This window comes from Ambystoma mexicanum, chromosome 1q (assembly GCF_040938575.1).
Source record: "Ambystoma mexicanum isolate Mex_15411 chromosome 1q, UKY_AmexF1_1, whole genome shotgun sequence".
Lineage (NCBI taxonomy): Eukaryota > Metazoa > Chordata > Amphibia > Caudata > Ambystomatidae > Ambystoma > Ambystoma mexicanum.
Genome location: NC_090922.1, coordinates 515089989 through 515117230, shown reverse-complemented (window position 1 = coordinate 515117230; position 27242 = coordinate 515089989). Strand labels below are relative to the sequence as shown.

The 27242-nt window shown below is 49.6% G+C and overlaps 1 protein-coding gene across 3 annotated transcripts in view; it reads left to right on the top strand.

The window, feature by feature from the left end:
* LOC138530413 (guanylate-binding protein 1-like) overlaps nt 1–27242 on the top strand; it is a 1110598-nt gene that overhangs the window by 547675 nt on the left and 535681 nt on the right. For all 3 annotated transcript variants that reach the window (XM_069640909.1, XM_069640906.1, XM_069640908.1), the window contains 2 exons: nt 11667–11866; nt 24072–24305. In XM_069640909.1, coding sequence (XP_069497010.1) covers nt 11667–11866; nt 24072–24305 — 434 coding nt within the window. The remainder of the gene's footprint in view (nt 1–11666; nt 11867–24071; nt 24306–27242) is intronic.

The window sequence follows — 27242 nt, the reverse complement described above, 5'->3', positions numbered from 1 at the left end:
ACTCGAGTAGGGACATGTTTTTTTCTTCAACTCTCTCTTCCTAAATATCTTCCTTCCCGAGCCCTACGCTCATCCGTCTCCAACTCCCTCAGGGTCAGCCGCTTCTCGAAGCAACGAGCTGGGGGTAGATCTCTCTCCGCGGCAGGGGCCTCCCTCTGGAACAGCCTTCCTGCCTCCCTGAAACTTGAGGAGAACCATCTTCGGTTCCGGAAGCACCTCAAAACCTTCCTCTTCACTTCTGCTTTCTCTCTCCCTCTCCCCTGCTAAATTCTTCACCAAAACTGCACTGATTCTGCAACTGGGCCACTCTCACTGACCTTGGTCCTGGGCCCAGTCACTCTTCACTTGCACTGCCTCCCTGGCAACCCCTGCACTGCGGGACTGTCTCTGTATCACTACAGCCGCCCCCCCCCCCCCAGCACTTGTCTGCACTTACCTTGCACTTGCCACCAGCTGGCCCTATTTATTTATTATTTTATTTCTATTCTACTATTTGTACTGCACTCCCCCCTCCGCTCCCCCTTCCCCTTGCACTTTTTCCCTTCCCCCTACCCCTGCACTTGCGCGGTCTGAATGACACCTGGCCTAGTAGGATCGTTGTCTGTCTTCCCCTTGTTCCCCCCTCCCTGCCTCGTCGCGCCTTGAAACACTTGTGTATAGGCGCGTTACAAATGCCATATCATATCATATCATATCTTTGCAGATTGTTAGCATTTTTACCTTGCCAGATTGGAGTTCTTTGTTTAACAGACCGTACATTTGGCCACTCTCGTCCATGATGCATTTCCTAAATAGCCTAAGAGCGTTTAAGTTGACTGTTGCTGTTAGTGACACTAGACTTAGTTCCCGGCGGATTGCGGCTATTGATGTGGAGTTCGGCAGACCAAGTGTCTTCCAGAACATGCTTTCTAGTTTTTGCCAGGTGCTTGCTGGAATCGTTGGCATGGCCTCGGCTCCATAGGTGACCGAGGGGACAACTTTTTTCTTATAAAATTCGATTACAGGGATGCAAGAGAATTTTCCAAACTTTAAATCGATAGCCTTTCCTTGAGAGGCTAGTTTCTTTAATTTGATTTGAAGTGCGTTCTGCATAGAAGACTCATTTTTCGAGGAGTCTATCTGGACGCCTAGATATTTGTAGTCGGTGACCCTCTCGATCGCGTTTTTCTCAAGGAACCATTTGAATTTTTCTGAACATTTGTTCTTCTTCTGACCGGCTTCCAGTATCATGATTTTCGTTTTCTCTTTGTTTATTTTTAAGTTGTTTTCAGCAGTGTAGCTCAAGAGATTGGATAACTGTCTCTGGAGGCCGATCTGGGTCTGGTCCAGTAGGATTAGGTTGTCGGCGTATAACAGATGACTTATTTTCGAGGACGCGAGTGACGGTGGGAATGTGTGCTGCAGATCTTCTGAGGCCCCGTAGTCACCAATGTATGCGAGGAACAACGCTGGAGCTAAAGGGCATCCCTGTTTTACCCCCCGTCCTATCTGGATTTCATCTGATAGGGTGCCTCTTTGGGATAATTGAACCCTGAGAGTGGTGTCCGTATGAAGAGCTTTTATTGGTTGCAGTACCTCTTGTGGGCAACTCCACCCCTCCAGTTTTTTCCACAAGTGGGACCTATCAACTAGGTCAAAAGCCTGGGAGACGTCGATGAAGCCGATGAAAATCCGAGATTTTCTCTCCCAGACCTTGCTTTTCAGGGTGCTGATTGCTAAAATGTTTGCCGCCGTGCCCATGTTTTTTTTTAAAGCCCGATTAGAACTTGTCATTACACGGGGCCGATTCTGCCCAAGATTGGAAATGATTCAGAAGCAGACTCCCGAAGACTTTGCCAATGCAGTCCAAAAGTGCTATGGGACGATAATTTAGAGGATCAGTGATGTCCCCCTTTTTGTAGATTGGGACAATGATGGATTTTGTCCATGAAGGCGGCAGAGATTTCTGCTCGGACCATTTCTTGAAGATGGACGCTATCAGCGAGGCCCATTTCCGGTCGGTTAGCTTTCAGGTCGATATTTGAGATCCCGTCCGGGCCCGCTGCTCTGGAGGGCTTCAGTTTTTTGAGGTGATTACTGATTTCTTGTTGATCATCCAGTTTGAGCCAGTCTGACATCTGAGATGGATTGTCCAATTGAACAGTTGGGGCAGGGGCTTGGAAGACAGTAGTGAAATGGGTGATCCATTTATGCTCCGGCATAGCATTGATGGTCAAGTTGTTGTGCGAAGGCGCCGCAGATTTCAACAAGGACCAAAATTCTTTGACTTTGTTACCACAGATAGCTTTTAACATGGTTTCCGCATCTTGTAAATAAAGTCGGTGTCGATGGTCTTTCACCCAAGTTTTATAGGTTGAGATTGCCGACAGATTATTCGACGGATGGTTTCCCAGCTGTCTCTTGAGTTTGCGGAGTTCACGTCTTTTTGCCACCAATGTGATGTCGTAGGTGTGGTTGGGAGACATGGAGGATGGAACTTTCTGTTTTGATTTCACCACGTGTTTAAGCAGCAGGGGCACATAGTCCAAGGAGTTGAAGCCCTCAGCAATTCCGTCCATGTTATATTTAGCCAGCAAAGCTGTGACCGCTCGGGTTGTCAAGTTTAGGCGGTTTCCACGGGCGTTTGGTTCCACTTCCATGGCGTACGGTGTGGGCTCTTTGAAGTAGTTTGCCAGGGACATCGTCAGCTGGTTATGGTCGCTGGCTGTGGTTTTTCGGACTTCAAATGTTTTTATGTTTCCCAGGAGGGGTCTGGATGCATAAATGTAGTCTATGGTCACGTTTAGTGATCCTTTTTCCCAGGTTGGCAGACGCTGGTCATTTGGGAAAACAAAATTCAGATTTTCGAACTTTCTTGAGGACATTAAAGAAGACCATAGACACCCTCTTTTCACTGCTGTTGTTGTTTGTGAGGTTTCATCCGGCATTCGAGGCTCATTTGTGCATTTGACATTCAGGTCCCCACAGATTATAATTGAAGAGACCTGGTATGTTGCTTGAATTTCATCAACCAAATTTTCCTTCATTGACAGGTAATTCTGGTGGTTGATGGCAGCTGGGTTCCAGTAGGTATTGATCAGCACTATTTGCGATGGACTGGAAAAGGGTTTTTCGACCCAATCAAGTAGTACTGGCAAGATTGAGAGGTTAGATTGGAGGGTGGACTTGAGTGTCAGACCAATTCCCTGCCGGCAGGCCAAAAGGGCGACCTGATGTCGGGCGTCCCAGTACCCCTTTGTTGGCTGTGGCCAAGATGGTATCGTAGCCATCCATAGCCGGAGTTTGTCTGAGCCAAGTCTCTTGGAGACAAATGATGTCAAATGAGGCTAAATTTGCGTCGCCCGTTGTTGTGAGGTGTAAGTGACCTCTCGTGTTCCATGAGCAGAAGTGTAGCGAAGATGAAGAGTGGTCGACCTTCCGATAGTCCGAGGACCCAGCAAGCCAACCTGCGGGTTGCTATTTTTTCGATTGAGACAGAGCCTTAGGGAGCCAGGCCCACGACCCCTGTAGTTTGGCAGCTGATTTTGAAGACGTGCTAACACTCTCTTTGGGTTCTCGGGTTGTTGCCCTGTTTCTCTGCGCAGTGAGCATGGTCGTGCTCAAGTTGTGCGAGTCTGGATTTGGCTGTTGAGTCTTCGGGGTCTTGAGATCGGTGGTCTTTATCGGCTTGTCACGCCTGGGTTTGTCTTGTAGTTTGCCGCAGGGGCTCGCCTTTGGCTTGGAGTGTAAGTTGACCACGGTTCGGGTAGGTTCAGTGGTTCTTCTACGATCCGCTCCCTTCTCTTTTTCTGGGGTTTTGTCCTTGCGAGCCGAGTTCCTTTCCGAGTGACCCTTCTCCTGACATTGGAATTTGTGAGGTTCGATTTGCACGATGTATCCTAACGCAGCCAGATGATTAGTTGCTCGAGCAATTGCTGTTTTGATGCGCTTTGACGCTGCGTGGATGTAGGCTTTCGCTCTGTCATTTGAGTGGTATGGATCCACTATTTTTAAGTCTGAAGACTTTATTTCCCGAAGGGCTGGGGTCAGGCTGAATAGCGTGAGTATCCCTCTTCTATTCAGTATTATGTCGTCGTTGTTTTCAGAATGCTGTTCGAGCTTGATGGGGGACTCCCTTGAGGAGTAATTTCCTTTTCGATATTGCTCAGTTCTTGAGGTGAAGTGGGGCTGCGAGTGCTGCCCCCTTTTGTAGGATGACTTTAGCTCTAAAAGAGGGCCTCCTCTGGGTTTTGAGTGGTGGTCCTGCTTTCATCTCCCATACTGTTGGAGGTGTTGGACACTAGAGGCTGACTTTTTACGAGTTGGCCTCTCGCAGGCTGGTTGTGATGTAAACGACACCACTCGAGAACTGGGAGGGCTACGGGGGCTGGTGGGTTTCCGACGTTGGAGAATTTTCCTGTGCTCTTCCAGAGTGGTAAATTCGTGAGCAAAGTCCTCTTCCGACGATTCATCGATGATTTCTTTCTCGAGTCTGTTTCCGCAGTCAAGTAGAGGGCCCGGCGAATTTAGTGACTGGTGCTTTTTCCCACTTTTGTCCGGCCTTGTGTCTTGAATATCGTCTGAATGCTGAGAGATGTTCATCAAGACCTCGTCTGCCAGGAAGTCATCTGGTGTTCTGGGAGAGACGTTTATCACCTTTGGTTTTGCTTGGTAGGAAACCAGACTTTGAGACGGGTTTCCCGCTTTCTCTTTTCTTTTGGTTGAGCATGTGCTTTGTTGCTTGACTGGTTTAAATTTCTGAGTTTTAGGTTCTCCCCCTGGTGCTGACTTTTCTGGTCTCAGACCTGTAAACAGGGGGTAGGAAGGGTCTTCCACCCGCACTGGCATTGAAAATGTCATTTGTGATGTCGATCACCTCGTGAATTTCGGGATTTGCCGAGCCGAGACCTGATGATTGATGGACGGCGGCACTGGAAGGAGGAGATTGGAATTGCACTGGCGAGTTTAGACCTCCTGGTTTAACCCCCATGAAGTACGTTGAGAGGATGTTCGCAAGTTCTCTGTGTCCTTGTTCCACGTCCAGCGTTAGGCCTTTGAATTTATCATCTAAGGCTGTGATGTATCCTTCGAGAAAAGTTAATTTCGAAAGCATTGTTGCTTGGATCGAGGTGTTGTCTTTCAGATTTTCGTTGATGCCTTCGTAAAGTTTGGTGAATGGGTTCATTGAAATTGTGATTGCTGACATTATTGATAGAAGGTCTCTCTTATGTTGCGCTGGAGAGTCCATTGGGGAACCCTGAGGGAGGGGGCGCTGTTTGGGAGCTGGAGAAGGTAAGTAGCTCTCGTTTAGGAGCCGTCTCACTACAGGCGAGGATGATAGGTCTGGTGGGCCACGGCTGGGTCGCACCTGGGGCTGCGGTTTAAGGTGGTGGTCAATTGGAGCGCCTTCCTGCCGGGGGCCGTCTGGCTGATCCTTGTTTATCCGGGATGGGCCTGCGTCGTGAGTTGAAGTTTCGGGCTTCTGTCCATTGAACGACGCTGCTGCCTTTTGGATTTTAAGGACTAGAGCCTGAGGGGACTGTGCCCCTGTCTGCCCTGAAGTTATGGGGTGGTCTTTGGTTGTCGGCAGGATTGAATTCAAGGAACCTTCAATGTGGGCTTGCATGGCTTTAGGTTTGGCAGGTGCGGGGGTTTCCAAGGGAGAGGCTGTTGTCATCTCACTGGTAAGCTTGTCAGTGGGTAAAGTGGCTCGGCCTTTTTTTGGTTCGGTTTGAGTCCCCGACCAGGGTTGGTGCCCATGTCTGTTTGTTTTGACGAGTTCTCCTTTCCAGATGCAATCCGGGGCGCCGGATCAAGGTGGGGGGCCGAATCAGATTGCTTTGGTGATTCCACCTGCAAGGGCCATTTTAGGGATGGTGGGTCTTGTTTGTCATTTGCGGAATTTTGGGACTGGGCACGCTGATCTGACGATAAACCTATTTTTCTTGCTTTTTCTGGAGGTTGACAGGTTTTAATCGCTTCCAAGATTTCCTCATCGGTAAGATCAGCTTGCCTAGAATGAGAATCTGGGGCGAATGCGTGAAAGAAGTCAGTTACGAGGCTAGCAACCAATGGTTTTATTGATTCTGGGATCCAAGGTTTCTTAGGTGGTTGACCATTTGTTTTGTTTTTGGGCGCCTGCAGCCTGTTTGTGCGTTTTTGTTTTCTGTTAGCCGTTTTTGGGGGTACTTTCTTTCTGGAGGCTCTAGAGATTCCGGTGTCGGGGGACTCTGCCTCTTTTCTACTACGTTTTTTATTATTTGGCGCTCCTGCCAGAGGGGTGGGCAAGGGGGGTGGGGGCTTTCCCAGGCCAGGGACCTGAACTTCGTTTCGTGGGGTAACCAGGACCCTGCAGTCGATTGCTGGACGACAAGGGGAGCCCTCTGAGATTTGAGGAGCTTTGAGTGGTGGGCTGGAGTGCACTTGAGCTACTATTTGTAGCGTGTGTTTGAGTCCTGGATTTGCCGTGGGGATTGTTGAATGCTTTTCTGGTCCTCTCTCGTCCCCAGAGGGCTCTTGCACTCCGTTTGCCTGTGAGATCGCTAGGTGGAAATCCTCCTCGGAGGGGGGCGTGACCCTGTGTCACATGCTGCTGGGGGAGGAGAGATGGAACCAGGCTCCTCCCCTGGAATGACCCGCTGCTGCGTTGCCTCGCACAGGTCCTTTCGCGGAGCAGCCATTGCCGAGAGCAGGGGTGCAGGACTTCGCTTTCCCCCCAGGCTAGCCCGCGGCATCTGCTCCGCGCTCCTCACAAGCGCGAGCTCCCCCCCCCCCGCTCACAGGCCTCAATCCTCCCTCCGGAGGCCATCGAGTCCCAGAGCTGTGAGGGTGGGAGCTGCGGTCGAAGAAGCACTGGCAAGGTGCAGAGAGGCTCCGGATCCGACGCTGGAGGCAGGGGGCCAGGTGCGTGTTGACGCGTGTCCACTGCTTCTGTGGGGCTTGTTTTTGACAAGATGGTTGGTGATTCGAAACTTTTTACTGAAAATTGGTCAATGAAGTCCGCCCGTTTTAAACGGGCGTTCACTGTTGTTGCTGCTGGGGTCTTTAGATGTTTATGTGATGGACCCGGCAAATGTTGTAATTGTGCACCATGTTGTTGTAAGGCTTTCGCAGCGAGGCGCGGGCACGCGCTTCTGAGCAGGCGGCCCTCCTCTGCTTCCACGGGTTCGTGGTCCATGTCCATAGAGGGCAAGCGCACTGACATTGAAGCCATTTCAGCCATGCACAGACTGCAACTCTGCAGCCAACTGCGCGGCCGCTCCGCGGCTGAATGAGGGTTTTATGGGTCCACCCACAAATGGAAGGCAAGAAACTGTAGAGAGACTCCGGTCTCAGAGGAGCAAAAATGGAGTGACTGCCACAGACTGCAACTCTGCAGCCAACTCCGCCACATTATGAACACATTATGAAATAACTCATGCCCAGTTTCTCCCAGTTGGGATTTTTTCGTTAATCATATTTTCTATTTTATATTAAATACAAGCAATACTAATTACAGTACTTAAATACAGCATTATATGTAAGAGGATGGGCAGGGGAAAAAGGAAGGTTTGGTCTATCCTTATCAAGCTTACAATTCATTAAACTCGTGCCAACTTCGTCCATAATTTTCCAATTCATCTTTCTCATCCATACTCTCAAAATCTGTTTTTTTGCCACAATGAGTGCTCTTTATACCAGTTTCTTTCCCAACATTCAAACCCAGGAACCTTGACATCCAACCCAATACACAGTAAATTTGAGATATCTAAATTGGAGGTGGGATTTTCTAAGGAGATTTTGACAGACCAGCGAACCATCTTCATGTCAAAGCTTATAACTAAGCTGAAGAGCTTCCTCCACATAGATACTCTCCGTACCTCCATCTTTCGGCAACTAAACAGTTGGCTTAATTCTCAGTATTTTTGCACATCTTCCTAATTTAATTTTAACCTGTTTAATAAATTTAGTGAAAATATGAAGGCCCAGACTGGTATAGTATTTCTATACGGCGTGATTAGCAGAAGCTCTACACAATGAAACATACAATTATTTTGTGTATATAGAGGTAACTGGCCATGGCTGCAAGTATTCTCCAAATAAAGAAGGAGGTAAAAGAGCATTGGTTGACCAACATGGGAATGAACTAGGATAATAACTATGAATTTCAACTGATGATGTTGTCCTGCCACAGTATGGGACCCATGCTAATATCGGTTGTCTAGGAGGAATTCAACAGGGAAAATATTGGAGATTTTTAAATCAATTTTATGATAACATTATCCCCGGAACCATGCCTTCCTCATTATACGCACCAGTATTTAAATACCTACTGTCTAGCACATGTTAATTGATGACATGACCGGCTAAACCAGTTCATTAACTATCCTGAAAAAAATTAATTAATGATGCACATCTATGTTGTACATTTTTGTCTTAAAAATATTTTTTTATCACCCTCATAGTCAAATGTAATATGAATGACTGGGTGGCATATACATCATGCTTGTTACTAATAGTAAACCTTAATATGGGGTATTTGTAATGCTTTTTCTCAGAATCATACTCTCAAATGACTGCAATTTGCATTTAACAGGTGCTTTTGTTAAACTGCTGAAATTACTCAACATAAGAACCACCTCAGTGATGAGGCTCGAACTCCGCACTTCTCTCCGCTTGTTTCCCCTGGTTGAGTGTTCTGACCTTTTGTTCACCAATGCTCTGGTCATGGCACATGCCAAAATGTGTATGTGCCTCAGAACAGTGTCCATGTGTGTGTTGTGGGCAAGACATGTTAGGTGCAAGCGCTTCGACCTGGATAACAATGAAACACATGGTGGCATAATGACAGACCATGCTTTGCACAACTGTATCCGCCTCCTATCAAAGATACTTTAGGGTCCCAATAGTGGTGAGAGATGTTGATCTGATGGTTGGTTCGGTGATAAAGAACAATTTATTTTATTGGGTATTTATAATGCGCCTATACAGCAGAGCAAATGGTGTTTCACAGTGCATCAAGACAAAAAGGTGGAGGGGGGAACAGGGATGAAGAAAACAAAACAACACATTCGTACTAGGCCTTGAGACATTTAGATTGTGCAAGTGCTGTAACACGAAATAAGGGCCGAGGGGGAGGAGGGGACTTGCAGGGCGGGGAAGAAGGAGAAATACTTAAGGAAGGAGGAGAAAGGTACATTAAGTGCAAGTGAACAGGTTCAGACACAGCACAAGGCTGGAAATGAAGAGTGGGTACACAAATTTGGAAAGCCTCACCACATGGGGTAGGGGGCTACATCAAGTATGCAGGTACAAATAGGTAAAAAAGCAGAATTTGAATGCCTCACTGCAAGGTGCAGGGGGCTTCAGATATGCAGGTACAAGTAGGTAAAGTGCAACATTGGAATGCCTCACCTGATTGTGAAGGGGGCTACATCAAGTATCATCTCATGGTTAAAAATGCAAAACACAGCACAGGGCAGAGAAATGTCAATCTAATGGTTACAAGCAGGTAGAATGCAAAACACAGCACAGGCTGCGAATGTCAATCCAGTGGTTGCAGATAGGTAAATGCAAAAACACAGCGCAGGCTTCGAAATGTCAGTTCAGTGTTAGCAGGTAGGTACAATTTAGAACACGGCACAGGCTGCGAAATGTCAATGCTGTGGTTGCAGGTAGGTAAAATGCAAAACACAGCACAGCCAGCGAATGTCAATCCAGTGGTTGCAGATAGGTAAATGCAAAAACACAGGCCAGTGGTAACAGCTCACTGCATGTTATGGGGCAACTTTAGTGTGTAAAAGACAATATTTGTTTACAGAAGCCGTGGAGGTGCATTGTTTCCATGGCAAGATGAGTGAGTAAAACAGAATAATGTGGGCAACCAGCCAGATCTGGCACGTTTGCTGGATCAGGTGGAGTAGATGGAAGTGGCAATGACAGGCAAGCGGGCCACAGGCAGTTAAATGTGAAAAAGGGAACACAGCGTCCCCGGTAGCCAGTGGATGCCATGGCTGCACCCGGAGATAGCGAAATGAACAGCGAGGTAGTGAATAACAGGAGAGAGGCAAGAAGGCATCAGAGAACTCCTACCGCAAAGTGTGGAGGCAGCAGGCTGATCTAAGCGGCACAATGGTTGTGATTACGACTGTATGGTGAAATAGTGACAGTCCAGGTGACTGGTTACAGACGGCAGGCAGCTTGCCATGTGCAGCGGCGAGGGAGTAGTAAAATAGGTTGTAAGGAGAGAATACACTAGGAATTGCACACAGGGGAATGGAGGGGGGAGGCCTCATTACATTACAAAGTGAAGTTAATCCAGTCCAGCACCTCGGACAGAGCAGGAGCCCAGAGTAGAGTAAAGGTGGTGTTGGGCGTCACACGGGAACAGGTAAGGTAGATATAGGGGGTGGCTCTGTGGTGCCGTCCTTGCCTGGACTGGCCCAGACAGGGAAGGTAGAGGCCCCTTATAGGTGGCCCTTCGAGGAGGCTGTCGTTACCTGCTGGCTCCCATGCCTACAGTCAGGATAGGCAAGCCCCGGCCAATCTGCAGTCAGCAGAGGTGGGCTCGGCGAGGACAAATGTGCTTCCAGTCCTCACGGTTGCGCTGTGGGGCATGTTGGAAAACAATGTCCAAACATCATTTAAGTACATTTTCTAACATTTATGTTGGCATTATAAAGCTATATGGAAATTCTACATACCACCACCAGCTCATGCAGGTCAAATTTAACTCGCAGAGGTTACCCTACAAGAGATAAACTATACTAGGTCTCTTAGCTCACAGAAGCTAGATTTTGTCTGGCACAGCATAGTTTCTTCACCTGGACAAGAAAAAAGGTACATATTCTGTGCGGCCTCACCTTCACATGGGCAATGAAGAGTACCAAAGTTCTATAGAAAAGCCAGCAGAAATATCCAAGTTCCAGCCCAGTCTCTTTTGTGGTTGCACCTTCCTTTGTACAAAAAACACCATTTAAAAGGAGAGGTAGCTGGCAAACCTTTGTTGGCTGTGTCACCTAAGCTGCCTGGGACTGGATGAGTATGTGATTTGAATTAGCATATTCCCTGATTCATGGTGTTTTGATGGAGCATTGAGAGTGCAAAATAGTGGTTGTTTGATGTGCTCTTCTTTGTGGATGTATATGCACATACATGTTAAAAGCATCCAGTGAAGGAAAAGCTATTGGCCAGATCTTTATGTTCAGTTTTCTTTTTTGACTACTAGCGCAAGCAGTGAAATTCACCCTAAATCTCCTAAAAACGAAGGGGAAGCTTTAGTATCATACCCAACTATTAACACAAATATGTGTGTCCAACTTCAAATGTTAATCAACAAGTAATACATTCTGAAACATTTGCTACCATTTTGGGAAACCTGGAGCACCGTGGTGATGTTTTATGATTTTCTAATTTTTCACCCGCATTTCTCATATCCTAAAACAGTGTTCTGCAACCTTTAGCTCTCCAGATGTTTTGGACTACAACTCCCATACGCCCTAGCCAGCGCTAATCAATGTTGAGGGATCATGGGAGTCATAGACCAAAACATCTGGAGAGCCACAGGTTGCAGACCCCTACCCTAATTGAAGGTACGAATTATGTTGTCTTGTGGAGGGGGGCGATTTTGCAGTACCTCTTTTATTACAAATCTGCTTAATCTGCCAAAGCTGGAGATGCAACCTCTTTTCCTTAGCTGGTGCCTTGAGTTATGTGACAGAGTTAACAGAACGCATTAAGGTGAAGTCGGTGCAGAGTGAGGGTGTTAATGATGAAGATGATTCAGAGTTCATGTCCTTCTTCCCCGCTTTTGTGTGGACAGTGCGGGACTTCACACTGGAACTGGTACTAGAAGGGCGTGAGATCTCAGCAGACGAGTACCTTGAAAATGCACTGAAGCTGCTTCCAGGTAAAGTGACCCTCTTTTTCATATGTGCAACTCTATGTCAGTGGGCTCTCTATGGCCATAAAGGGAAACATGCGCCCATCACTCCGTACCTTGCATGGTGTGAGATATTAATTGAGAAAACCATCTTAAATGTGAAATGGTAGCTTTATTCCCTCACATGTAGGGATGATGCCTTTGTGTTTGTGGGGTATCTACATTGGAGGTTGCAATGCCAACAAAACCTTTTTTTTCCAAGGTACTCGGAGAGCAGTGTGAGAGTCTGGGAGTAGGACACGGGCACAAGGCTGGTATTTTGGTTCATAACACAAGCTTTTATTCATAACACAAAGATGGGGGTTGGAGGATAACCTAACTGGCCCTTTCTCTAAGAGGGCTTTCCCTGCCCCAACAAAACTAACTAATGCATTGTCGGTGTCAGAATGTCCAAATGAAAACGCAGAACTGGGTCCAAATCCTAAACTATCCCTCACAATCTAAATTTAATAAAAAGGTCTAATAGGAAAACAACTTTTAGCTGCCCACCCTTCGGCTCAGTTGTACAGTTCCAAATGAAAGTTCAAAAACGGTGTGGAAAGCAAACAAAAGTTCCACAACAGAGTTTGACAACCTTTTCTCCAGAGAATTTCCTGGGTTGGAAAAGTGAACAAAAAGCTCCATAAGGCTTGGTGTTTATCCCCTTTCCCCAGAGCCTTTTCAGTGTCATTCACAAATATTCCTTGTGGACAGACCTATTTTCAAGGACTGTTGCAAGGAAGTTTGAAAACTGGTGTACGGAAGCAAACAAAAGACACACAAGGCTTGGGGTTGATTCCCTTTCTCCAGAGCCTTTCCCAAATATTGTTCTACTTTATTCCTTGTGTTTTCCAGCTCACTCACAGCCTTGGTTTACTCTCCTGTCAAGGTCTGTGAATATCACTTGTTTCTGTAGGGTTTGTAATCTCCATTGATCCGAATTGGGGTCTGCATTTCTGATATGGGTTGCAGACCCCCTTCACTTGGTTGCGCACAATGATACTTCGCTTCACTTTTCCTTCGCTCTGCATGTCTGTGAGCATCTTTCACTTTGATAAAGTGTGTGTTTCCCCGTCACTTCATGGAGTATGGAGTTATGCTTTGGGTCCCAGACTCTGGTTTGCACCCCTTGTGCTCTCGGGGTCTTCATAAACTCCAGACTGCCACCCATTGGTTCATGCCCCGTGTGTTCTCTGGGTCTCCCCAACCTCCAGACTGACCACCCTTGTACCTGTCGGGCCTTGGCCTTGTCCCTCTGGTCGTTTGCAGGTCTCCCAGGAGTCGTGGCGGCTTCTAGAGCTCAGCGGTCTTTAATTGACGGCTGACCAATCATTTTATCACAAGGACTAGAGCGTATGCTTTAGTTCCGCTTGGCGATATTCATGGCTCGTGTCCTCTTCCTCGTCCCAGTGCTGTCATTGAATACTGTGCGAGTGTCTATACTCACAGTGAATTTTAATGGAGAAACATTACATTGTGGTACTGTGTGGAGGGAACCATTATTATTTAAATGTCTTCTGGATCTGTCCTAATGCTCCTTTTACACATTCCCCAAACGCACAGAGTTAATGTCACATAGGTATATTTGTATGGCACCAGTTGATCCGGGGAGCCAATTGATGCTTCTGGTTGCTGTTTGTGTCCAGCTAACAGGCTCTTCTAGGCTACAAAGCAGGAGCTAAATGGCATACATCAATTCCTAACCCTCTCTGGGTGCTTGTGGCCAATTAAGGGTATCTAAGCATGTTCAACAATACCTGCTGTGTGGTAGTGGTGGGGTGTTAAATGGGATTTCGAGGGCACTGCAAGACCTGGGGTTTGGTGAAGGCAGCTGGGAATACATGGCACTAAGTGGTATGTGGTGGAGGGAGGGTACATTCACATATTACTGTACCTGCTAGCATGTGGGCGTGGGGAATGGCATCTGTGTACTTGTTGAGGGTGTCTGGTATGCTGGTATTGGAACTTGTATGTTATTTTTCTGGTATTACGTTGAAATATGTATGTTATTATTAGCTTCGCTGGGGCAGTGTTGAAACTGCCATAACAATATGGAAACTTCATGACACGTTCTGAAGGCAATGCCAAAATTACTTTGTGATTGTTTTGGTGGCAGTGTAGAAGTGGGAACAGAACACTCAACACTCCTGGAAGATGTGGTACAAAACCTTTATTCTTGGCCTTGGAAGGGTTATACTAATGCCTACGTGGGGTTAGGGGGAAGAAGTATCAACCGGATGGGGATGGCCTATCCAAATGCAAAATGTGAACAGGAGGACCCAGCCCTTGCACATTCTTAATGTCACTAGCCCTAGAGGTCTAGTAAGTTACTTTACCTACTCGCCCCCAGAAAATGCCCTTACCCCTTCATAAAAGTAACAGAATTACAAGTGATTGTTAAATGATGCATTTCACCATTAATAAATCTCATATGTAGTGCAAGGCTGCTTTCCTGAGGACAGTGGCACACAGTGAAAAGTGTGTTTGCTATTTACTTGCTGAGAATGTTTGTTTGCAGTGAATAGCAAATTAGTGTTTCCTACATCCCTATACTTGCCATGAGGGGTTAGAACCACGCCAATGGTCCTCACCCGTAATAAAATCTCATTGCCTCTGCTAGTTGGCAAGGAGAATTTGCAAGCCCTGATTGGGATAAACAGAACTTCAGTGGAGGAAATTCTTCCGATTTCTCTAGACTTGGCTTGTCCCACCCTGGCAAGGTTCACAAGGTGTCCCATATAGGCTAACTTCACCAGCGGGATCAAGCAACGGTGTCAAGACAGCTGCTTCTCACACGTTTTGGCTTCCGTGTTCATGGGTATGTTTATTTCTCCAGCATTGGGCTAGCATGGATTCACATGCTCATGAATATTCTCCACCGTCAGGCCAGGAATCTTCGGTAAAAGAAAAAACAGTTTCACTTTCACTTAAAAACTGTATTTCTCCTCTAAACCAATCACTGTACTCTGAGTCATACTGCCCCCAGTCAATGACTGCCTTCTCCCTAAGCCCCTCCTCTGGCAACCATCTTCAGATTTATAACGCACGTTCAAGTGTTGTTAGTCCTCGTGTTTTGCTCCATGAGCTGTTCTATGGTTTTTGTGCTTTTTTCGAGAAAAAGTCTGATTTTTGTCACAACAGAGCCCATGTGCTCTTCTATTCATCAGCCGACAAGCGGGGATCCGTTGTCAGTGAATTTTAGCACCCCTCAAGGGCAAGGATCGTAAAGTTTTTCATTGAAGTTTCCAGAAGGCCATCGGGCTTACTCCACATCTCCGACCATGACAGAGAAGGAGGTAAGTTCCCTCTTCAAGCTCCGCTCCAGTTGCGGACTGCGGAACATGTTTGTGGTGGACAAACACCTTCAATGCCTCTACTGTCTTCACCCGGACAACAAAGAATGGGATTGCGAGATCTGCCTCGGCTTCACCAAGAGAACGATGAGATCGTCACAGTAGACTGGCAGCGTGGCTAAGCGCCAAGGCCTCGGCCCCGTGCCTGAAGCAGGGTCATGCCTCACCCAGGACCAGCCGGTCCGTGGAGCTGGCTTCTAAGTCCTTTGAGGGTGCTCGATCCGTGGGGGCCCAAGACAAGGATAAGCATAGCGAGTCCGTTTCCATCAGGGTCGCCCAACCTCACCAGGGTCGATCAACCTCACCATCTGCCTCTATCTCCAGCCATCGATCAAGCTCCTTCTCAAAGAGGAAGTCGACCAACACGGCTAAGCTGCGGGAGAATGCCAAGAAGCCTAGGGTGGAAGAAAAGGGGGCTGCCCTGCCCAAGAAGGCCCAGGAAAAATTGTTGTCGATTGAATTGGTTGGCGGCCGCTCTCAAAGGCCAAAGGGGCTGACCCTGTGAAGGTAGCCCTGACTGCACCCAGACTGCACCCAGGGTGTCCCAACCCCTGAGGCTGTGCTGTGGCGAAGACACCGGAAAAGACGATGCCATCGCTGAGCCCAGCAGAGACCCCTCACGGTGCAAAAGGGGGGGCGATGAGGTCACAGGCCATACCCCAAGCCACGGATGTTTCTTCCTCGGACGAGGAGGACCAGGAGTCCATACAGTCGAGCCACAAGGATGTTAAGGGTGACGATGGCAAACGCTGGAAGCGACAATGGTGCAGGGCCTAGTAGGCCTACCCACTCTGACTCGAGATGCATCTCTGGACGTCCTTTTGACCCTGCACACGTTGGTGTCAGACATTCAAAAAAGGATGCTTCCGGCCCCGATGGCACCGGATCAGCCTCCAGCGAAAAGGAGGAAATGCCACCCAACGCCGCTGCATCAACCTCCACACCCGCTCCAGGTACCCTTCCTTCCTGAGGAATCCGGGGACGGACACGGCGATGACGGACGACAACATCATCATGGTGGGCGGTTTGCCGCAGCTGAGGGCATCCCCACCGGATGAGGTGGGATCGTTCCATGCCATGGTCGCAAAGGCTTTTGAGCTTTTCCAGCTGACGAATGAAGAGACCAAGAAGGAGGGCTTCCTATACCAGAGGCGTGAGGCCAAGAGTAAGACCATCATGGCAGTGCTCCTTTTAGACGACGTGTGGGAGGAAGGCCTAGCCCTCCTGAAGAATTACTACTCGGCCCCGGCCAAACAGGATAGGCTGGAGTCCGCACCCAAGTGCCTAAGGTCACAACTGTCGCCAAACTCGGTGGTCTCAGCTGTGGCGAGGAAGAGGTCATCCGACCACTCATCATCATCATCCTCAGCCTCTCCAGACAACGAGGGGAAGAAGTTGGATGCCATGGGGAGGAAGGTCATCTACTCCGGCGTCGACCATCAAGTCAGCCAACGCATTGACGATCCTGGCCAGGTACGACAGGGAACTGTGGTAAAAGCTGGCCCTGATTCTGGAGTTCTTAACAGACGACAAGCGGGTGGAGGCAATCACACTCCTCCAGGAGGGTGAAGTGGCATCTGATCATGCCATCATGGTGGCCCTGGACATCGCGGACACAGGTTACCGACAGATGGGGAACAGTGTCTGCCTCCGTCATCGAGGCTGGCTGAAGGCCACCGATTTCCACCAGGAGGTCCAGATGAGGGTACTGGACATACCCTTCGACGGGGATAACCTCTTCGGGAAAGGATTCCTTGCAGGAAATCAAGACGGATACAGATAAGGCTCGTGCCCCGGGTTCTCTCTAGAAGCACCGCTCTTCTTTTCGCGCCTCCGGCGTAAAGTCTGCCAGGTCACCGAAAGATTTTAGTGGAGGCTCCTCGTTGTACCATCAGCCCCCACGATCCACGACTCAGGAGGCCTATAGAAGCGATTCCAAGGCCTACGGTGGAGGTGGTCAGCGCCGTCATCACCCCCAATGGGGAAAGCTGGCACCAAAGCAGGACTGAACCTGCCAGGATGTCAGGCCCCCACCCATGCACCCTGGTGGGAGACCTGCTGGCGGGATTTGTCAGCGAGTGGGAAAAGATCTCCACTGAAAGATGGGCACTGGACACTCTCGCCCACGTACATACCCTGGAGTTTCAGCAAAATTGTTGTGGCAGGAGCAGCTGTCCCTCAGCTCCAACTGGAAGTAGGGGCCATGCTAAAAAAAAGGGGCGATAGAGCTAGTTCCAAGATGACTTCGGGGCTCCAGAGTCTACTCTAGATACTTCTTAGTCAAAAAGAAGACCAGGGGATGGAGACCCATTCTAGACCTACGGCGTCTCAACAAGTACCTCAAGTCCCATAAAATCAGGATGGTCACGTTGCAGCACGTGCTCGGCCAACTGGAGGAAGGAGACTTCTTGACATCGCTGGATCTGGAGGACATTCTGCCTAAAGTCGGCACCCAGGGTGTTCACGAAGTACCTCGACGACTGACTCATCCGGTTCCATTCAAGAGAGGTGGTCCTCCAGCTGCTGACGGATCTGGGGTTCTCTGTCAATTATTCAAAGTCCTGCTTGACGCCATGACAGAACGCGCTGTTCCTGGGACCCAGGCTCAACATGGTCACCAGCCTCGTGTCGCCCTCGGAGGAGAGGATAGCGCCCGTGCTGGAGAAAGTACAACGGCTGTTGTCACTGAAGACCGCCACGGTGAGGACCATTAAGTTGCTGCTCGGCATGTCATCATCTTGCATCTACCTTATCTGGCTATGCAGGTTGCGGATGTGACCTCTTCAGGAGTTCCTGGACGCTCATTGGATTCAAGTGTCCGGAAGCTTGGCGGACAAGATCCCTCTGGACGAGGAGTTCCGTTGGGCGATAAGGTGGTGGGGTGTGCACGCCAACATCGCCCAGGGCACAGGGTTCTATAACCCCCCATACCAGGAGACTGTCACTACAAACGCTTCCCTGGAGTTCTTGGGAGCGCACACCAGATGTCTGCATGCCAGAGGCCTGTGGCTGCCGGATGAAAAGGATCTCCAAATCAATATCCTCTAGCTGCCGGCAGTGTTCTGGGCCCTCAAGTAATTCCTTCCGTCCCTGAAGGGCAAGGTGGTGAGGATCCTCACGGACAACACCAGCAGGATGTTCTACATTAGGAAGCAGGGGGGCACTCGATCCCTACAGCTCTCCAGAGAGGCGCAGAATTTGTGTCTGTGGGCCGTCTAGCATGAGATGTTCCTTATCCTTTTTCACCTGGGGGGAGTAAAGAACACCATTGCCGACTCCCTCAGCAGGGAGTTGCACTCCTGCCACAAGTGGGAACTTCAGCAGGACTAGGTGGACCGCATCTTCAAGTGGGGCAGGCCCCAGATCGATCTGTTTGCGATGGTGGCAAACTCCAAATGCCGGAAATTTGTTAGCAGGCGCCACTAGCCGAGGAGCATGGGCGACGCCTTCTCCTTCCCATGGGAAGGCCTGTTTCTGTATGCGTTCCTTTCAATTGCCTCTCCTGCTGCGAGTCATCAGTCAACTCATACAGTGCAGATGAAGGATGATACTCGTTGCCCTGACGTGGCCGAGGTAGATTTGGTACCCAGGCCTTCTCAGCCTGTCGGCGTCGCCCCAATCAAGCTGCCTGTGGTCGTGGATCTGTTCACCAGAGAAGGAGGTGCAATCGTGCATCACGACCCAGGATCGCTGAACCTGAGGGCTTGGCTCCTGCAGCCCTAGAGTTTGGAGGATTTGAGTTGCTGGCAGACTACAGGGAAGTGCTTGCCAAGGCCAGAGCATTGTCCACTCTCAAATGCTACGGGCACAAGTGAAAGCGTTTCGCTACGTGGTGTCGGATGCCAAACATCACCCCTCTGAGGGTCATGGCCCCACAGATTCTTCAACACTTGTTGTCTTTGGCCAATGTGGGGCTGACGCACGCCTCTGTCAAGGTGCATCTGGCAGCGCTCTCTCGCTACACCATGTCTCCAGGAAGATCTTCTCTTTGGTCTCACCATCTACTCAAGGAATTCCTCAAGATACTGTTTCGATCTTTCCCGCCGGTGAAGACTCCTTCCCCGGCATGGGAACTCAACGTGGTGCTGACGAAGCTCATGGTAGTCCCCTTTGAGCCTATGCATCAGGCCCCTCTCAGGTTCCTCTGGTGGAAGACAGCTTTCCTTGTGGCCATCACCTCTGCCAGGTGGGTGAGTGAGATCCAGGCCCTATAAGCTCCAGGGGGATAAGACAATACTGGACCAAAATGACCGAATTACCACAGTATTCAATGACAACCATGAACCTATACAACATACCTATATGGCCTATTGTGATATAGGAGAAGAATATATCGGTATTCCCAGTAAAACACAGTGTCAGCCCTCCCCTTTTTAGTACTGGGACGAGGAAGAGCGATGGACCGGCAGCCATGTATACATTATTTACTTTTAATAAAAAAAAAAGGGGGGGCTGCTTTTACAAACTCCTCCATCATTTGTGTCTCCACATTGTTGGGGGCTGCTCCGGATCACCGGGCAGCCCCATGATCATGTCGGGTGGCACCCGACAACATGCTCAGGGTCGCAGAGACCACGCTGCATACACAAAGGGTGAGGGTCACTCCACCCGCTCAGGGCACCGGAGCTCCGCACAGGGGCCGGGTGGCAACCGGCTTACCACGGCCCCGGCTCTGGGGGCACCCAGGCCGGGGTCGCCATCCTGGCCCGACTCACAGGGCCAGGGCGACACACAGGGACGGCGTTGCCCGGCAGGGGCACCGTCCGGACGGCGTTGCCCGGCAGGGGCACCGTCCTGGAGCTGGGCCCCATCCTTGGGCCCAGCACACGTGGTGGGGCACCCGCATGGTGCCTCCCAAACACACACACATGCGGAGTCAGTTGGGTCTCGACTGACGAGCCGGAAGCGGCTCGTTTACTTTATTAACTTGGTCACGTGGTTCCCCACGTGACCACTACAACACACTTGGGCGATACCATGCCTCCCTACAGGGGAGACATGTAACACTCCTCCTTTTTCATAACAACGAAACAACAAAAAAAAACCACACCCCAACATAACTACTACCACTACAACCACTCTACTAATCCACCCTTTATTAACGTGGGTGAGTGGTTGTACTATTACTGAATGCCACCATTGTTGACCCCCCTGGCACCATTTAAAGCATGGCCACAATATGCAGGATCACAGCTTCACATCGCCACTTGAATGGGCCATTTTAAGCAAGTCCAGGGTCTGCAGGGTCCCAGTCTTCATGTAGATGGCTACTGAGTCCATATTAAGCAATTGCATGTCTGCAGGAGACCAGTCCGACATCATACGTGGGCAGCCACCCATAACAGTTCAGTTCACCACTCAAGGGCCGGCAAAGCCGCACCTGGGAAGGCCCAGGGGCCACCTCGGCCAAGTCCACAGTCCTAGGTGCTGCGCACAGTTCTCTCCCCTTGGGGCCACGGCACCTCCTCATTGCCTTCACGGGCCCAGTCGGATCTGGGCCCGCATCCTCTTTTCTTCTTCTTTCGTGCGGCGATGTATGCCGCTCACTGTGGCCGCGGCCGCCTCCATGGTGGGAAGAGGCAAAGCAACCTTGCTGCGCGGCTCCAGCAGCTCCCACTACGGTTCGGCCACTGTTGTCGGCCAAAATTCAGGCAAGGGGCAGGCAGCTCCCCTGCCCGCTCCTCGTGGCGAGCGCCCCAATGTTCTTGCGGGCCCAGTTGTTATTGGGCCCGCCTCCTTTCTTTTCTTGCGGCCGAGGCTACAGGGGATGCCTCCCCCCAGGCGAGAGGGGGGGGTTCACCCTCCGATGTGCGGCAGACGCCGCACCCTAGATCTCCTCCCCAGCGATGGGGGACGCAGCACTATCCTCGCTGCCTCTGCGGGCCCCGTTAGAGTTGGGCCCGCCCTTTTCTTTTTGTTGTGCGCCACGCACCGCCGGTGTTACTTCCCGCGGCTCGCAGGTGGGGGAGGGGCAGCGCCTCTGCCGGCATGTTCCCGGCGGGGGAAGAGCAGGCCCCGCGTTCTTCACTGCGGCGCGGGCCGCACACTTCTCCCCCCTCCGTTCTCGTGGCGGGGCACACCGACACACGCGGCCGATGCCGTGGACACTCTCTCCCCCGCAGGGGAAACACCTCATCCCTGCTCCTGATGGTGGGGGAAGATCCTCTTCCTCTTTGGTGGGCCCTGTCGGAGATGGGCCCGCCTCCGTCCATGCGGCACAGCCGCCGACCTGTTCCGTCTCTCTCGGGGGACGGGGCGGGCAGCTTGCCAGCCTTCTTTTGCGCGGGCCCAGCTGGTGTCGGGCCCGCCATCCTATGTTTGCCGCTCCTCCCCTCCGTGGCTTGCGGGTGGGGGAGGGGCAGCACCTCCTCCGTGGCCGACGCCGCAGAAACTTCTCTCCCCCACGGGGATACGGGGGAAAACAGCCTCCGCTCCTCCACATCGCGGGCCCAGATGGAGATGGGCCCGCACCATATCTTCTTCGGGGCACCCGGGGCCCCTCGCCTCGTCGCCATTGTTGGGGGGCTGCTCCGGATCACCGGGCAGCCCATGATCATGTCGGGTGGCACCCGACAACATGCTCAGGGTCGCAGCGACCACGCTGTATACACAAAGGGTGAGGGTCACTCCACCCGCTCCGGGGCACCGGAGCTCCGCACAGGGGCCGGGTGGCAACCGGCTTACCGCGGCCCCGGGTCTAGGGGCACCCAGGCCGGGGTCGCCATCCTGGCCCGACTCACAGGGCCAGGGCGACACACAGGGACGGCGTTGCCCGGCAGGGGCACCGTCCGGACGGTGTTGCCCGGCAGGGGCACCGTCCTGGAGCTGGGCCCCATCCTTGGGCCCAGCACACGTGGTGGGGCACCCGCATGGTGCCTCCCAAACACACACACGCGGAGTCAGTTGGGTCTCGACTGACGAGCCGGAAGCGGCTCGTTTACTTTATTAACTTGGTCACGTGGTTCCCCACGTGACCACTACAACACACTTGGGCGATACCATGCCTCCCTACAGGGGAGACATGTAACACACATTATACAAGTTTACTGCTTTATTCAGGACCTCCGGGCTAACTCTGTTCGTCGCACATGCCAGCTTTTTACATACTGTGACACACACAGCGCTCGAGCACGCAGGTACATGAATAATAGGGATAATGTGCCCCACATTTGTCAGTGACCGTGATGTCATCAGGAGCTCACCATGCACCATTGGTATATGCTTTTTCTGGTACAGGTGAACATTTCCCGCTAGCCCAGATCAGCTACAACTCTTTTGCTTGCTCCATCTTCTTCCACTCTCTCTCGCCACAGCTGGGAGAGCCAGGATTTACGGTCAGTATAACAATGGCCGCACAAAGCAGCACTTAGTGGTCTTTCCATACAGATAGTTAGTATTAATTAGGTGCTTGCTGTTTCCTTTGAGTTCACCTATTCTAGGTCCAGAGGAAGGCTTCGACGACCACAAGACGAAATGTCCAGGGATCCAGGACAGCATAACCCCCTGTTTCACCTGCAGTACCTGTATTGAACTGATAGCTAGACTCCAGAGACGTCGAACCGGAATAGGCCCCATCTTTCACTAGAACGACATGGTTTCATATAAGAGGGCACACATAATAATATAGGGCGCTCACTTCTGTTGAACTCGAGAAAGGGTCAGATTCAGCTCCCATTCCGAAGGTTACATTGGGCTATTTGCGCGAAATATTGCTATCTGTAATACATAACCATTGTACCTTTCCTGTATGTCTAAAATGCAAAGTTAGAAATGAAAAATTGACTGTATAGGGTGGGTAAGGCACATTTCATTTAATTTCAGGCCTGACGCCAGTTTGTTTTTGTTCTATTTGTTTTCTTATTACAGTATGAGATTATTCGCGTTTTTTGCACAAAGTTCAAGCCTATTTGCATATCATTGTTTTCGGGTATCTGCATGTATAATGCATGTCTTCATGTCCTTTGTCATGTATTTTGTATGTATTTACGTTTGAGACTTGTCACAATGTGTCCTTCAAGAAATGGGTCACCAAAGTTTGTTTGATTGTGAAAAAGACAAAAAGAAAAAAGAAAAGGTTCCTTAGAAAAATGGTTCAGAACATGATTTTTAGTCTTTGAAATCAGTTACTATAAATTGAGTTATTAAAGAATCTACAGGTGATACAACACCTGTTTATAACCCTTTGCTTCATTCCATTGATTTTGAAAGACCTCTAAATCTTGCATGCATTCATGCCAATTGAGAATAGTGCATCTAGGTAAATTGCTCATAAACTGCTTTGTTAGGCCACCTTTGTGTTATAGTATTTTGCGGCCCCAGGGCCTAACTATAGGGATATTCCCTTTTGTTAACTCCAGTATCTAGATGAAACAAGCATAGGTTACTGCTCCTTTCACCATGTTTCTACTGCATTACTTGCACCTGTCTTGGTAGCTTTCTTCTGGACTGCCCGCAATGTATCTTCATCTCTCTAGAAATGTGGCACTAAGAACTGGACACTCTACTCTAATTTAATCTCCAGAACCGGAAAGAGTACTCCTGATGAGGCTGCACACCTTTAAACCGTAGATAAGGCCTTGTGATCTGGACATAATAATCAGTGATTCATGCTGTGGTAACACAATGCCCCTCAGCTGCTGCTTCTGCCTCGCGTCTTTTCCAGTTGTGTTTGGTTAAACATTAGTGGATGGTGCCGCTCAGAGTTAACCAAAGAGGGAGTCAAAACATATGTGATTTGCTTTTGTGTTCGATCCCAGTTATTAAGAACGTTTTGTCTATTGTAAAGCACACCTTAGTTGTCATTCAGCGCTTTCCTCACTTTTACATTTGTCATCCTTCAGATGCCGATTCTAAGGCAAATATGCCCAAGCAATACATTCGACGCTACTTCCCCGCCCGCAAGTGCTTCGTGTTGGACCGCCCTACCTCCAGGAAGAACTTGGCTGCCCTCGAGACACTGAAGGAAGACCAGCTGGAGCCCGATTTCATAACACAGACTCAGAAGTTTTGCCAGTACATTTACAACTACGCCGACATTAAAACCATTAAAGGGGGCCACGTCGTGACCGGCACATGTGAGTGAGAATCTAAAACCACAACATTGTTTGGTGAATAAGTGAGTTTGTAGGTGAGTTGGTGTACGACTGGACTTGTAAATAGGGCACTGCAAAATGAATTGTCTCTGGGCACTTACAGGCTGCACAGAATCGCCTAGATTTTTTAAAATGTATTTATCGAAAATCTAGTGCAAAGCTTTAGTCGGTTTCTAAATGATTCCAATTGTGTTACACAACGAAGGCAGTGAAGCTGTGGCAGATTTCCATCTGCTAGGGAATCTACCACATTGTTTGAAATTGTTGGCGCTCTACTACTGGATTCTGCCATGAATGTCAGATCTGCTAAACAATCTCAACTTCAGACGGCCCTCTGATTTTTTACAAACTTGTATTTGTGGGTTTGTTCCCAGATGGTGCTGCAGGAGGCCACAGCGTGTGCAACCCCTGGCCGAATTCGCTCCCGACTAAGTGGGGTTACATTACTGGTCACCTGCAAAGCAAAATTAAGAGGCACACACCACTGATCTGTTTTAAACATAGTTTAATTAAAATGTAGATCTGTTTTGTGTAGTACCAACTTTCCTGAAGGGGACACCATAGAATGTTGGAAACCAATGGGCAGGTAGGTCTCTCCTACCCGGGGACTATGTATTAGCTGGAGTAAGACTAGAGAGAACACTGGAAAACAACTGTTAGAAAAAATGGTTGAAGGGCTAGACAGAAAGGGAGCAGACGCACTTTGGCATAGTTCCCTGGAAGGATGAAGCCTGGAGTGGAGTAGCTCGGGCGAAGCTTTGACCCGAGGACCCAGAAGAATCAGCGGTGCACCCCTCCTTGCCAAGGTAAGTCAGGACTTGGGCTTAAAGTGAGGGCTATGGACGGCCAAGCCCAGGCTGCGTGAGCAGAACGAACCAGAATTAGAACACATGGTCTGTGAGGCGTGGTGCCCGCTATGGGACCATTCGGGGCAACATAGGTCAAAGTCGTGGTCCGCATGCCCAGTACGGCACTCGTGAAGTAATGGGCTGCAGAAGAACCAGCCCATGCAAGTTAGGGCCTTGGTTGGAGAGGTGAGGGCAATTGGAGCAAAAGCCCCAGGCCGCTAGTGCTGCATGAAGAATTCAAAACCCTAGCCTGGCCCCCAAGGACGCCACAATGCAAGTGGGGAGTGGGGCGAGCTCTATCTCTGCTCCCCGGAGGTAGTGGAACATATGGCCCCCATGGGGTGTGCTGGCCCTGGTCAGCAGTGGTGAATGAGTGCACTGTGTTCCCCTGAGGCACAAAGTGCTACGTGAATGATGGTTGATCTCCTGATTATGCTTTTTTCATTTGCGCTCCCTAAGGAGGTTTTTGTACAATTTTGCTTTTCCTTGCAGAATTCAGATGGTAATTGCGTTTATGTCCAGTCGTTTGGATTTCTGTAACACCATTGCAAGGTTCCATGTAATAATGTCCCCTCAAAAATATCGCCATGCAAAAAAATCGCTGAAAAATAGCCGTTTTTTGTGGGGACATTATTACATGGAAGATGCAGGGGACACCCCCGCAACCCCTGCTGCCACTGTCCCTATATGTATATGGTCACCCATATAATATCGCCACAACCTTTTCCCGGCGATATTATATACGGCGACCATATATATGGGGATAATATTACCTGATACCCATTGCAATGGATTACGTTCTCCCACAGATTCCTTATTTTGATAGATATTCATCCAGCGCCAGCTGCTCAGAAATGTCTTCGACGGTGTAGTGCGGGATGACATCCTCAACTCCCTCGTGTTTGGCCATGCCACTCTTCAACTCTGGATGTGACATTGATCGCCATGGTAAAGGGATGGACTATGACCCTTTTAGCTTTGGTGGGGCAGTGTGAAACTGCCATAACAATATGGAAACTACGTGACATTTTTCTGGAGGCAATGCGAAAATTACATTGTGATTTTCTGGTGGCAATGTAGAAATTGGCATGCATTATATGCTTACTGTCATGGTGGAGGAAGAACAGAACCCTCAACACACCTGGAAAATGGGGTACAAAACCTTTATTCTTGTTACTGGGAAGGGTTAATGTCTACTGGGGGATTGGAGGGGGTAAGGAGTATCAACCGGACAGGGATAGCTTACTCAGCAGCACAATGCAAAATGTGACTAGGAGGGACCAGCCCTTGCACGTTCTTAATGTCACTAGCCCCAGAGGTCTAGTTAGTTACTTTACCTACTCGCCCCCAAAAAATGCCCTTCAGTTCCTTTTTCCACGATATTCACTGTTCGATTCTTCGATTCAACATTCTTGCTATGCCAGAATCTCGGGGCCTAACCAGTCTGGTTTCAAGCACTGCAAGGACTGCAACTCCAAGATATCCCTGACGGACCTACACACTATCTGTGTCTCGGTGTCGGGCACAAAACAAAGCAATGTGGTTCTTGTCTGGCCATGAACCCAAAGGTGGTGAAGGAATGTTTAACAGAAATGTAGATCGGTAGACCCCCTTCAAAATCCCTGGTGAAGTCTGCCTCAAAATACTTGGCGCATGACACCAATGAGCCTACCTCCAAGAAAGGGCAAGTGCCATAAGAAATTTAAAAACCTGTATTACCACTCACCACTCTTCCTCTTCATCATTGCACAAAATGAAGCGCTGATGTAGACACGATTCCGACTCATATGACGAAAGGGGTAAGTCCTACCCTGCGAAGGACATGTCAAGGGAGGAGTGGGAAGAATTTAAAAAACAAATGTTGCAAGTGTTTGAAGGCCGGCACGGCTTCGGCCTTGATGCCACAGGCGGCCTATGCTCTGACTGTGCCCGGTTCCTCCGGCACTAAGACATCCAAGGGAGGTCAAATGCCATTGTGCGCGACCTTTAGTAGAAACCTGCACCAGCGCTGATACCATCAACGCTCTCCTCGCAGGACCAAAGCTATTTTCCGGAATCGAGAACAGAGTTC